Source organism: Canis lupus, chromosome 9 (assembly GCF_011100685.1).
Source record: "Canis lupus familiaris isolate Mischka breed German Shepherd chromosome 9, alternate assembly UU_Cfam_GSD_1.0, whole genome shotgun sequence".
Taxonomy (NCBI): Eukaryota; Metazoa; Chordata; class Mammalia; order Carnivora; family Canidae; genus Canis; species Canis lupus.
The window spans coordinates 35,811,205-35,825,550 of NC_049230.1; the positions used below are offsets into that span (position 1 = coordinate 35,811,205).

The window sequence follows — 14,346 nt, forward strand, 5'->3', positions numbered from 1 at the left end:
TCTGTTTACATCGAATTCTCGCGACAGCCGGTTCGAAGCCCAAAGCACGTGGACATGGCAGCTGCCAATCACTCCCTGCTGGCCACTCACCCATCCCGAACCCGCCTTCTGCCCCGCCCTTTTCGATGTGTTTACCTTCCGGGAGCCTAGGCTGGCGGGCGCGGTGGGCAGCCCTGGAGCCTCGGAGGTAGAGATGTAAGAGGGGCGCGGCCGGGCCGCGTGGCCATCTGACCGAGGTTTGTGCAGCCCGCCTGCCTCCTTCCTCACCTGTTTCCGTCTCCCCTCTAGAAAGGATTGCGATTTCGCTAGTGTTATTTGTCATCACGTACATTTCTTTTATACTAATGATAACAGTTATTGATTTATTGAACGAACGCCCAGCGCAGTCTTAAGCACTTCATAAGTATCATCCAAAGTAATACGGCGGTCCCACGAGGATATAGCTTATTAGGAGGCACGAGACTTGTAACAAATTGGCTGACACAGCTATAAAAACAGTGGATGGAAACAGAGGATGGAAAAGATTAGTGGAGAAACTACCTCCGCGGAGGTATGCAGTTAATCAGGTGCTGTACAGATGGATGATAGATACAGGTACAGCTGTAGATAGAGCCAAGAAACCTACCATTTGCTCTTGACGCTCTATCCGTGCCAATAAATAGCACAGCCAAAGTGCTATTTATCAGGCTAATGTTTGAGCATTGGCTAACAAAATATTCTGAACATTTATTTTCCACTACACACACAAATTCCGAGCACCGTCGGCCTTTTAAGATTTGCTTCCTACATGAAACCCACTAAAGGAGGAATCTTTCCAACATTCTAAATTCCTTTTGCTCTTATCGCTTTCTATCCCTGGCTTACTTCTTTGTTGTATTCGAAATGTTCTGGAGTTTCTCTTGTGCATATCTCATTTTCCCCAACTAGAAAGTAAAATTCTTCCTAGGCATTAGAAGACTAAAGTTGTCACATTGTTGAAACCCTCTTAACACTTATCAGCCCTGAGCACAACAGGTATTTAAAAATTCAAATTTATTTGAAATAATTACTGTTTTCATGTTGTCCAAATCCAAAGCAAGAATAAAGAGGAAATTCAGGGGTGCCTGGGTGGCTCAGTTGGTTAAGCCTCTCCCTTCTGTTCAGGTCATGATCCCTGGCTCCTGGGATCCAGCTCTGCCTAGGGCTCCCTGCTTAGGGGGAAGTCTACTTCTTCCTCTCTCAGTCCCCCTGCTTGTGCTTTCTTTCCCTGTCAAATAAAATCTTAAAGAGGAATCCAGAGGAAACCAATAGGTAATATTCACAAATGGAATAACCAGCATTTGTATAAGGCTATTAAGTTTAAATAGCTGTTTCATATGTCTTGCTAAACTCCATAAAACTTTGACTATTCCCCTACAAAGTTATGGAAAAAAACAAAGAAACAAAAAATCATAAAGAATACCCTTGTACACAAGTTCACTCATTTATTTATTCAACAACTTTTTGAATACCTGTTAAGTGTCAGGCACGTTCTAAGCTCCAGAAAGAGAGCAATAAACAAATCAGTGTGCTTTCCTCAGCCAGAAAATATACATTCTGATGGGAAGACAGAAATATACAGAAAAATTCAAGTTGTGAAAATGCTATGGAAAAAATAGAATAAGCCAGATAAATAGATGACTTAATTTAGAGAGTCATTGGGGAAGGCCTCTCAGGAAACAACATTGGAACAAAGACTTTACTAAAGTATGTGAGAAAGCTTCTCTGAGAGAAAAGTGGTCCAGACAAAAGGAACAAGTACAAAGACCCTAAGATGAGAATAAATTTTGACAAGGAATGAGAAAGACCGTATAGTTTTTTTTTTAAGATTTTATTTATTTATTCACAAGAGACATGGAGAGAGAGAGAGAGAGGCAGAGGGAGAAGCAGGCTCCATGCAGGGAGCCTGATGTGGGATTTGATCCTGGGACTCCGGGATCATGACCTAATCTGAAGGCAGATGCTCAACCGCTGAGTCACCCAGGCATCCCAAGACCGTATAGTTTAAGCAAAGTGAAACAAGTAAAAAGTGACAGCAAACTACTTTGAAGAGGTAAGCAGTGGCCAGATGGAGTCTGGTCCTGTACAGAATTATAAGGAGTTTCAGTTGTGTTCTAGGATGGGGATCTTGGAGGACTTGCAACCAGAAAGTATCATGATCATATTTACATTTCGAAAAGATGGTTTTAGTTACTGTACAGAGGATAAACTGCTGTCAAGGAGGAAACAAACATGGAAGAAGTGGGGCAAGTAGGAAAACTACTTCAGTAGACCAAGTGGGAGATGCAGTTTAGAACTGGTCATAGAAGTGAAGCACTAGAGGTGAAAAGTAGCCAACTTCAAAATATTTTGGAAGAGAGAATCAAAAGATCTTGATATTAGGTTGGTTGTGGGGTAGGGAAAAAAAGAGAATCGAGGATGATACCTATGTTTTGGGCTTGAACAACTAAGTGATGACATTTATGGGTAGGATGAACACTGGTGAAGTTACACATTTTTAGGGGGAGTGAATTTCTGTGCCTTGGTTTCATTCTTTATAAATTGTAAAAAGACTATTGTGAACCTCCTATGACTTTTCTGAGGAGTAAATAAATTCTAAATTCCTAGAACCAGTTAGAGGGGCACCTGGGTGGCTCAGTGGTGAGCATCTGCCTTTAGTTCAAGTCATGATCCCAGGGTCCTGGAATCCAGTCCGCATCAGGCTCCCCTCAGGGAACCTGCTTCTCCCTCTGCCTATGTCTCTGCCTTCCTCTGTGTGTCTCTCATGAATAAATAAATAAAATCTTTTTTTTTTTTAAAAAGAACCAGTTAGAAATTTCTCCAAATTAACTAGTTCTAATTATGAATTAACCAACTATTTCTAATTACTCCTTTTTTTTTCTCCACAAAGATAATGTGAGTTTCTCTCATGAGACTTCAAACAAAGAGAAAATAAAATTTGTGAAGATCATTTTTTGAGTAGAAGTAACATGAGGGTACTCAGTACATATTGCTAGCGTATGAGTCATTTCAAAGCATTGGGATGTAGGGAAACTTTTCAACAATCTGTTCTTGTGGCTGAGCAATACCAGCTAGGAAACTAATTTTCAGCATGAAAGAGTGACTTCGAGCCAGAATTCCAGTTACTAAATGGTCCATTATAAAAAATCACTAATGACTAAAATTGCCCTGCAATATTGCCCTGCAATATGGCCCTGCAATACAAAAACAAAAATCTTCAGAAAATCATCAAGGAATTATCCATACGAAAACCAATTTTAAGATCACTTTACACTTTATTGTGAGTTTTCATTTCAGTAGGATTAGGATTCCTTTTTAGCCTCAAGCAAGCCATTGCCTCACTTAACCTAGCCACCAAAAACACTTGAACAATAATTACATGATTTAAGCAGTGACAAAATAATCTGATTTCACAAAGCACTATAATAAACATTAATTAATATTTAAGTTTTTAATCAAGTGAAAGGGAAAAAAACCAGAGGTTAAAAAAAAAAAATCATCAACATAGGCTTATCAGTTGTATCACTCTGGGGATTTTGATAAAAAGGGAGGCAATAAACATGTTATATAAGTAGAAAGTAATAGGAAACTAGTTGGGAAAGGGCATATGTGGAATATCTGTACCTTCTGCTCAATTTTGCCATGAACCTAAAACTGCTCTAAAAAAATAGTCTATTTTTAAAAATCACATTTCTCTAAACTCCTTCAACTGTGAGGAAAACTATACTAATTGCTCACTATATAGATTTTCTTTGGTGCGTTTATTAGGTTGAAACTTTTGAACACTACCTTTTGTAGTAAGCTCCTAAAGAGTAGAATTGCAAACATTGTAGAAAAGCAAAACCAATAAAGATCATATCACCTCATATCTATATAATTACAATAGAACCTGCCATTCGTCTGTCCTGCATGTTATGAGCATAACTGTGGCTTCTAAAACAGCATTTTCCCACATTTCTATTCAAAATTCTAAGTGTTTGTTTATTATGTTGAGTACCTTCGATCTCCACCCAGCAAATTCTCAGGCCCAGCAAAGTCTCTGAAGATATTGTCATTGTTTTCCTTTCATTCTCTTGAAACTAACTAGTATTTATAAAATAGCCATGTAATTTATCATCCTAACAGAGGCTCTATTAACAATTATACACATGGGGATCCCTGGGTGGTGCAGCTGTTTGGCGCCTGCCTTTGGCCCAGGGCGTGATCCTGGAGACCCGGGATCGAATCCCACATTGGGCTCCCAGTGCATGGAGCCTGCTTCTCCCTCTGCCTATGTCTCTGCCTCTCTCTCTCTCTCTCTCTCTGTGACTATCATAAATAAATAAAAATTAAAAACAAAAAAACAATTATACACATGCCCACCCACCTCCAAAAAAGTAAACTAGGACTGTCCCAGGCAAATCATGAAGTATGGTTTCCCTTTATCTCTGACACATTAGTGTAACGTCTCTAGTTGATTAATGTATGATTTTATTGTCTATTTAGATAACAGGTAAGCTCTTTAGCAGAAGGGATTATTTGTTTCATTTCTATTCTCCATAAAAGCTCTATTCATTAACAGGAAAAATTATATGTCAGAACCCCAACAATTTATCCTACAATCTGGAGTTTGTATTTATAATTGAAGGTATCCAAAAGTAGAACTGTTGACAGAGACCAAAAATTAATTTCATCAGCTGTCTTAATGATGACAATGGCATAGTTTAGCTTCCCCATATATGAATAATTCTAGATAAAAACTGCTTTAAAATCTGAGAAAACTAAATCTGTATTAACAGTTATGAGAAACTAAAAAATTAATAAAAATAATATTAGGTAACATTTATTTAGGGACGCCTGGGGGGCTCAGCAGTTGAGCCTGGGCCTTTGGCCCAGGGCGTGATCCTAGAGTCCGGGGATAGAGTCCCACACTGGGCTCCCTGCATGGAGCCTGCTTTTCCCTCTGCCTGTGTCTCTGCCTCTCTCTCTCTCTCTCTCTCTCTCTCTCTGTCTCTCATGAATAAATAAATAATCTTAAAAAAACACATTTATTTAGCTCTGTATGCTCGTCGTTGCAGTATTATTATCTACATTTTATAGATGAAGACCAAGACACAAAGATATCAAATTTTTTAGCTCCAAATGTAGGCACAGTGGTTGAAGTGCATGGTTCTCAAAACCCCAGCTTTCTCCTCAGAGAATTGGAAAGGGGAGCCCCAGAGAAAGGGAAAGTACCATGGAGACTGCAGGGAGGGAGGAGCTCCGGAGAGTGACCTCACAGAGTACATTAAACAAGGATCAGATCCTAATTAGCATGTCAAAGACTTTGAGAACTTTGAAAGAACCAGGAAAATCTTAACTCACTTAGAAAAAAACAATCAACAGATGCTCACAAACATCACATGATTTAAGCAATGGTGAAATAATCTGATTTCACATAGACCTATAATAAACATTAATATTTTAGTTTTCAGTCAAGTGAAAAGAATACCTAAATGACACAGATTATCTAACACACACTTTAAAGCAGTACTGTAAAAATGTTTCTGCAAGCAAATGTGAACACTCTTGACATGCATGGAAAAACAGAACATCTCAACAAAAAGAGAAGAACCAAATGGGAAAAAAAAATTTTTTATTTTTATTTTTTTATTTTTTGAAAAAAATATTAAAAATAAAGAACCAAATGGAAATTTTAGAATTCAGAAATATAACACCAAATGTTCTAACAAAAAATTACAAAGAAAGAAGAAAAGGAATGTGATGCTGAAAAAAAAATGGTGGGGAAACAGCTGAAAACCTACGTTTGGTGAAAGATACAAACCTATAGATTCAAGATGTTCAGCAAACCCCAAGCAGAAAACCTCAAAGGAATCCATGTGCAGGGACTTCATAATCATACTGCTAAAAACTGAAGACAAAGAAAACAAATCTTGAAAGCAGCCAGAGAAAATGCATTATCTGCAGGGGAACCATTTGAATGACTACAGGTTTTTCATCAGAAACCAGAAAACAATACTAGAAGGAAACCTAGAATATCAAGAATGAAAAAAAGAGCAATAGCAATGGTAAATATCTGGATGAAGATTGCAGACTATTTTCCTCTTGAGTTCTTTAAAATGTGTGATTTTTTATGGAAAAAATTATCACATTGCCTGATGGAGTTTTCAATATATACAAACATGACAACTGTAACATAAAGAGGAAAGGATAATACAGTGGTTAAGTTTTCTACATTTACTCTAAGTGGTAAAATAGATTTAAGTAGACTACCAAATTTGTATATTGTCATCCCTAATGCAACCATTCATACAGCCAAAATATTTTGCCTCAAATATTAAAATTTGGGGCACCTGGGTGTCTCTCAATTAATTATCTGCCTTTGGCCTAGATCATGACCTCAGGGTCCTGGAACCCAGCCTAGAGTCAGGCTCCCAAGCTCAGTGGGCGGTCTGCTGCTCCCTCTCCCTCTGCTTCTCCCTGTTTGTGCTCATACTCTCTCTCTCAAATAAATAAAAAGAAATTGTTTTTAAGATTTTATTTATTTATTTATAAGAGACACACAGAGAGAGAGGCAGAGACATAGGCAGAGGGAGAAGCAGACTCCCTGCAAGGAGCCCAATGTGGGACTCCATCCTGGACGCCGGGATCACGCTCTGAGTCAATGGCAGATGCTCAACCATTGAGCCACAAAGGTGTCCCTAAAAAAAAATTTTTTTTTAAAGATTAAAATTTAAGTTTTCAACTTTTCTATGACATAGTATATTTGGGAGAAAAAAAATACACTAAAACACTTCCTTTCATTAGAGCACTATCTTCCAGATATCTGGAAGATGAAAATAACTTCAGTCAATAATGTTACCAAAACAAATCTAGTGCATAGCTTTAAAAAGCAATGCTAAAAAGCCTGTATTTTACATGATAAATGCTTTGAACTTTGCGATCCTGATAAGCTACCTCCAAGATGGCCCTTAATGATGCCCATCTCCTAATATTAGCACCCTGGGTAGTTGCCTCCTCACTGTATCAATTTGGTCTATGCAACTAACAAAACACAGAACTGATGAGTATTTTTGAGGTTAGGTTTTGAAAGACATTGAGCCCTCTGTCTTGTTCTATGATTTTTCTACTGGGGAAAGTTATCTGTTATGTTGTGAGAAGTCCTACAGGGCACACAGACAGGTAGCTGAGGCTTCCTAAGGTGAGCAAATGTAAAGCCTCTCCTCCAGGCCTACTGAAGCCTTTAGATGTAACCCTGATGGGTATCTTGACTGCAACCACATGATTCTGCAACCTAGCTTAGTCATTCCCAGATTCCTGACACTCAGAAACTGTGAAGATGTTTGTTGTTTAAGGCTACTAAATTTTAAGGTATTAGTGTGCAGCAGTATATAACTAATATATTTAAATCCTTGAAGCATAAGATAAATAGATTGAGAACTGTTTATTGCAAAATATTGAAAAGAACCAGTGTGTGGGTGGGATATTGTGATATAGTAAGAAACACATATTGGCCTTTGTCCCAGGCTCCTCCTGGCTAGAGCACACCTAAAACCTTTTTCTTAGGTGATAAAGGGACTAGGAACAACTTTTGTGTTTGGTCACTGACTCTTATTCCTGACACAGAGCTCCTAAATCACTTGGAATTTCCCAATAGGAACATCTTTTGTTCTCATGAGACTACCCCTTTTTGGTGGGATCACTACACACCCTTTTTCTCCTGGGAGGGAAGAGGCTTGAGATTATTAATTGATCACACCGAAATGATGAAGCCTCCATAATAATCCTTCAAGTATGAGATTCAGAGCTTCCAGGTTAGTAAACTCACATGCTGTGGGGGAGAAAAAAATACACTAAAACACTTCCTTTCATTAGAGCACTATCTTCCAGATATCCAGATACCAAACCAGTAGAGTCAGAGGCTCCTCTGCCTAGGGCTGTTCTGGACCTCACCTGACATATCTCTTTATCTAGCTATTATCTATATCATTTTTATTTTATTTTTAAAAAGATTTTATTTATTCATGAGAGAGAGAGAGAGAGAGAGAGAGGCAGAGACACAGGCAGAGGGAGAAGCAGGCTCCATGCAGGGAGCCCGATGTGGGACCCAATCCTGGCCCCAAGATCATGCCCCAGGCCGAAGGCAGGCACTAAACCGCTGAGCCACCCAGGGATCCCTATCTGTATCATTTTTAATGTAATAAACCAGTAATCATGTTTCCCTGAATCATGTGAGATGTTCTAGCAAATTAGCCAAACTTGAAGGGTGTGCAGCAGTGAGGGGAGTCTTCTGAGACTGAGTTCTTAACTTGTGGCATCTGATGATAACCCTAGAAGGGTCAGAACTGAATTGAATTGTAGGACACCCAATTGGATTGGAGAATTGCTTGGTGTAGGATAACTTACACATCTGACATCATTAAGTATATGAGTAAAGGAAGACCTGTTTTCCTTTCAGTGGATATGGTTAGATAATACGTAGTTAAATAACTTCTATCCATGGACTGGAATACTAAAGATTGAGTAGGTTGTGAAATACTGATAGAAAAAAATCATCACAATTAATAGGTAAACACCTCTTGCATGTCTATGCATGTATTATCACTAAAATACAAAAAGAGGGAAATGTTGGCTGCCTTGGGAACTGATGTGAGAGTTTTTCATTATGTATCATCTTATATATCACAAATTCCCCATAATATATTATTACTTATCTGTGTTACATAGGCAAATAAAATCAGAACATTAAAACATTATTTGTGATTACATAACATCTTCAATTCCATAAGGAATAGGCCTAAACACAGTCCTAGGAGCAGATTTAGAAAAGGGCTAATCTTAGCATTTGCAAGTGTGTCTTTTTTTTTTAATATTTTATTTATTTGTTCATGAGAGACACAGAGAGAGAGAGAGAGAGGCAGAGACACAGGCAGAGGGAGAAGCAGGCTCCATGCAGGGAGCCCAACGTGGGACTCGATCCCGAGTCTCCAGGATCACACCCTGGGCTAAAGGCAGGTAGGTGCTAAACCACTGAGCCACCCAGGCTGCCCTGCAGGTGTGTCTTAAACCAAAAATGTTTCTCGTATTAATAGCTACTACTATATGGAGTTGGGACTCCATTGCACTAATGCCAGGATTTACAATCACTGGCAGAAAAAGTAAAATACCTAAATGAATTTTATTTTTATTTTATTTTTAAAAAGATTTTATTTATTTTTTTCATGATAGACATATATATAGAGAGAGGCAGAGACACAGGCAGAGGGAGAAGCAGGCTCCATGCCAGGAGCCAGACGTGGGACTCGATCCTGAGACTCCAGGATCATGCCCTGGGCCAAAGGCTGGCGCTGAACCGCTGAGCCACCCAGGGACCCCTGCTAAATGAATTTTAATGTACATTCAGATTTGTTGAATTTCTAGTGGGTACAGCTAACATGGTATACAGGTCTAAAAGATAGAAAAACAACAAAAAAGATGGAAAAAACCCTTCACAATAAACGGACTTTCAAGAGTGTCTACTAGTTGCTACGTCTCTGTCTTGTAAAGATCTGAAAAACAAACTCTTCAGGGCACCTGGGTGGCTCAGTCAGTTAAATGACTGCCTTGGGCTCGGGTCATGATCTCAGGGTCCTAGAATAGAGCCCCACATCAGGCTCCTTGCTCAGCGGGGAGTCTGCTTCTCCCTCTCCCCCCCACTCATGCTCTAAAATCCGTAAAACAAACAAACTTCAGTAATTAAAAATACTTTGTAAGAGCTAGCCACAGTTGGGGCAGCCCTGGTGGCTTAGCGGTTTAGCGCTGCCTTCAGCCCAGGGCCGGATCCTGGAGACCCAGGATAGAGGCCCATATCAGGTTCTCTGCATGGAGACTGCTTCTCCCTCTGCCTAGGTCTCTGCCTCTGTCTCTCATGAATAAATAAAATCTTAAAAAAACTAGCCACAGTTAACGTTTTACCTGGACCCTGATTCTCAAGCCTGTTATTGAAAACTGGCATTCCAATTTTGCAGTTCCTAGCATATTTTGGATGTTGAATGAGTGAAGTAACTCTTCAATATCTTAATATGTCTTGCTCTAATACATTTAAAATTTTTCTCATTGTAGAAGAATTCACCACACCAAAATGACATACTCTTAGTGTCTTAGTCCTTTCCTATATTATCAAAGCTTTAATTCATATGCAACGTATTTCATCAAAAAATTTTTTAAGATTTATTTATTCATGACAGACACAGAGAGAGAGGCAGAGACACAGGCAGAGGGAGAAGCAGGCTCCACGCAACAAGCCCGATGTGGGACTCGATCTCAGGACTCCAGGATCACGCCCTGAGCCGAAGGCAGATGCTCAACCGCTGAGACACACAGGGATCCCAACTTTACCATATTGTTAATCGTATTCTATTGGATATTTAGCCTGTTTCAATGCATTCTAAATTAAAATTAAAAAATGAAGAGTGCAAAAATAAACATTACAAGTATCTTTGTTACTGTTACTCTAAAGCATGATCAAGGCAAAAGAAATCATATCATTAAAACCAATGACAAAGGGGATCCTGGGTGGCTCAGTGGTTTGGCGCCTGCCTTTGGCCCGGGGTGCGATCCCGGAGGCCCGGGATCGAGTCCCACGTCGGGCTCCCGGCACGGAGCCTGCTTCTCCCTCCTCCTGTGTCTCTGCCTCTCTCTCTCTCTCTCTATGTCTATCATAAATAAATAAATAAATAAATAAATAAATAATAAATAAATAAATAAATAAATAATAAATAAATAAAATTAAACCAATGACAAAAATCCAGCAACATCAGGAACAGTTCACTGATTTATTAGATGAACAAACATATCCATATAATCAATGAAAACTGTACGATATATAAAATAATTTAAGAAATGTTGGGAATTAGCAGCACCATCCGTTATTGAAATAGCAAGAAAAACTTCACATATTTTATTCAAACACGAGAAGAGGGTAACTCCTTTAAGACCTAATAATGCCAGTGGGTGTCTGGGATGATGGAGAAGGGCACCTTTGTAGGCAAACACACTCCCCTAGACATTCGGGGAGTACATCTGATGATTAATGTTTCAGAAAAATGCTACCAAGTTAAAAGATACTGCATAGTATTTTAATTAGGACAGGGAGACTAACACCAAGCTACTCTCAGCATGGCTCAACACTTCTGCTATGAAAAATCTCATTCTGAATTAAGAAATTAGAAATAAAAAATAATTTTTAAAAGACACTAGCTGTCCCTAAGGAACATCCAGGGGAACACAGGTCACTACGAAAATACATCACTTTTCCAGTCTGCTTAATAATTTACCTAAAAAGTTGTGTAGTTTTCATCACAAGTGACTTATACAAAGTTCTTAATAAGCATTTTTAAAAGTTTACATGTATTTCTAAAACCTAGTAGATTCTTTTGATTTTTTTTAACCTTTTGCCCCTTTGTTATTTACTGTGTATCAGAGTAAGAGACTGAGTCTGTGTGAAGTGTACAAATTTACACACATTTTACAGCAACTTACACCCTAACATCTACAAAATTCACATTTATAATACAAGCAAGTACAAGGCCAGGATAAAACTGTTGAATTCCAAAAAGTCAAACTGTATACTATTTTATTTTGTCCCCTTAAAAAAAGTTCAAGTTCGGCACCAACTTCAAAAAGCCCTCTTAAATCCTAGTTTGGGGAAAAAAACCCATTTTTCAGATACATTTCAGCAGACACAAACAGTTTTTCTGTGCTGATGAAGTAAAGGATTTCCAATTTTCTTCTGGCCCCTAAGTCTGCGTCGCATAGTAAGTTTAACAGAGTTCTTTCGCTGTGAGGTTGTGGGGAGGCTTGCAGGCTGAGCACCACTACTTCGAGTTAAACCATTTCGTCTATGCTTCTTCATAAGAGGGCCAGAGTTGGATTCTTCTAATGTCCTTTTAAAGTTTGCTGGAGGGGTTCTTTCAACTTCTTGGGCTTTCATTTGACCTGGAGTTGACATTTTTAAATTTTTTTGGTCCGTGATGGTATTTGTTGAATTGGTAGGCACAAGGCCAACTGACAGGCTATTATTCAAAGAATCATGTATCCTTAAAGTCAGGGCTTTAGTGCAATTTTCTTCAAGTGGCTCTGGATCTTTTGAGGGTATGGCTGTCGCATGGACACTTCCTCGAGCTATCTCAGCTGGGACTTCTAAATAATTCTCTGAGAAGGCATTACTACGAACAAGGGCAGGTACATGGTCCTTAGAGTTCAGCCTTGGCCATGGGTCCTCCTCCAGTGACTAAAAAACAAGAAAATAAGCCAAATAAATAATGTATCCTAGAATTCAGCTCAACCATTAGATGAAGAAGTTTCATTAGTATAAGTGACAAATTTGTTTCTTGGTTGGTTGGTTGATTTCCTACTTTCCTATTTTTTTCTACATTCTCATTTCTGAATATTCAGTAGTAGAGAAAATATAAAGTGCAACATTAAAGCAATAATGTCATACCACAAACTCATATTGCTGCTTCACACCCATCTCCCCAACACTAGAAGCCTCTATGTTCTATGGCTTGAGAAAAGCAGAACATCTGGGAATCTAGAGGGCGCAGAACACGACTGGGGCAACTCTCAAAAAAATAAATGAAAAATCATACAGAAAAAAAAAAAAAAAAAAGAAAAATCATACAGAAACTTTCAGGTACTTTTTTTTTAAAGATTTTATTTATTTATTCATGAGAGACAGAGAGAGAGAGAGAGAGAGGCAGAGACACAGGCAGAGGGAGAAGCAGGCTTCCTTTGGGGAGCCCGATGTGGGATTCAATCCTAGGATTCTGGGATCATGACCCAGGCCAAAGGCAGATGCTCAACCAGTGAGCCACCCAGGTGTCCCTCAGGTATTGTTTTATAGACGTGATTCAGATATGCACTACTCCTTTAGATATAGTGCTCTAGATCTACATATAATCCAAATACTTTTCCCACTGCCAAACAGAGAAGAAGTATTTTTCTTATCAAACCCAAATCTCCCATAGTATTAATATTTTATGAAATCATTGTCTTAATAGTTTCTCAAGAACAAAGTTTAAACATAAATACTATGTCTCCCTTCTTAAGTATGTAACATTTCCCTCACACCTTTTCCTTTTAATCAAATCATGTTTATTAAAATAGTATATTCTCAAGTAAACTCTTTTGTAGAGGGGGAATGAAAATATGTATCTTACTCTGATATAAAAATTCATTAGAAATAAACAAAAGAAAAGAAAAGAGAAGAAAGAAGAAAAGAAAAGAAAAGAAAAGAAAAGAAAAGAAAAGAAAAAAGAAAAGAAAGAAAAGAAAAGAAAAGAAAGAAAAGAAAAGAAAGAAAAGAAAAGAAAAGAAAAGAAAAGAAAAGAAAAGAAAAGAAAAGAAAAGAAAAGAAAAGAAAAGAAAAGAAAAGAAAAGAAATAAACACCTTTCAAAAGAGTGCTACATGGGCAGTCCGGGTGGCTCAGCAGTTTAGCGCCGCCTTCGGCCCAGGGCATGACCCTGGAGACCCAGGATCAAGTTCCACACTGGGTTCCCTCCATGGAGCCTGCTTCTCCCTCTGCCTGTGTCTCTGCCTCTCTCTCTCTTATAAATAAATAAAATCTTAAAAAAAAAAAAAAGGTGCTACATAAAAATATACTTATAAAAAGAATTTAATGTTTTTAGGATTAAGAAAAAAAGGGACATTTAAGCCATCCAAAAGCATTTCAATCTCACCATAAACATCAACATGCTTTATGGAAAAAAAAAAAAAAATACTGACTTTAGGTCAAATTGAGACTGGAGATGAGAAGCTCTAGTTCCTAATTTGGTACTGCCTTAAACAGATTGCTGCTGTTACTGTTTTTGTTTTTGTTTTTAACTAAGAACATACTCTTATCTTTCTGCAGTTATTGATTCACTTATTTATTTTACATTGCATAGTTTATTGAAAGCCCAATTCTTCTAATTTGTTTCAACACTGACTAGATGTTGGGCAGCAACTTTATTTCAAACTTACCAGTGTTGAGAAAGGATAACAGAATAGTCTTCATTACAGGATATTTATATATGGCTTTCAATAATATCAGCAAGAGATGCATGTGAGTTTATCCTTCTGCACTGCATCAGGTTGATTCCAACACGTACCCTGGTCATAAGCATGTTCTGAATAATCACAGAAAACTGTATCTACTCATAGGAAATTGTTGAGCTAGAATGTGTCCTGCTTTGATGCAGAAAAAAGACTTACAACAAGACCAGGCAGACAGAGAAGGCTTCCTACTACCAATCACAACATTAATTTTTTTAAAAAAGATTTTTATTTATTTTTTTCATGAGAGACAGAGAGAGAGAGGCAGACACACA

General features: G+C 38.2%; 1 protein-coding gene across 2 annotated transcripts in view; it reads right to left on the reverse strand.

Moving 5' to 3' along the window:
* Positions 1-10,913: 10,913 nt before the first annotated feature.
* Positions 10,914-14,346, reverse strand: part of PPM1D (protein phosphatase, Mg2+/Mn2+ dependent 1D) — a 59,706-nt gene continuing 56,273 nt past the window's right edge. For both annotated transcript variants that reach the window (XM_038547988.1, XM_038547987.1), the window contains exon 6: positions 10,914-12,268. In XM_038547988.1, coding sequence (XP_038403916.1) covers positions 11,711-12,268 — 558 coding nt within the window. In that variant the 3' untranslated portion in view covers positions 10,914-11,710. The remainder of the gene's footprint in view (positions 12,269-14,346) is intronic.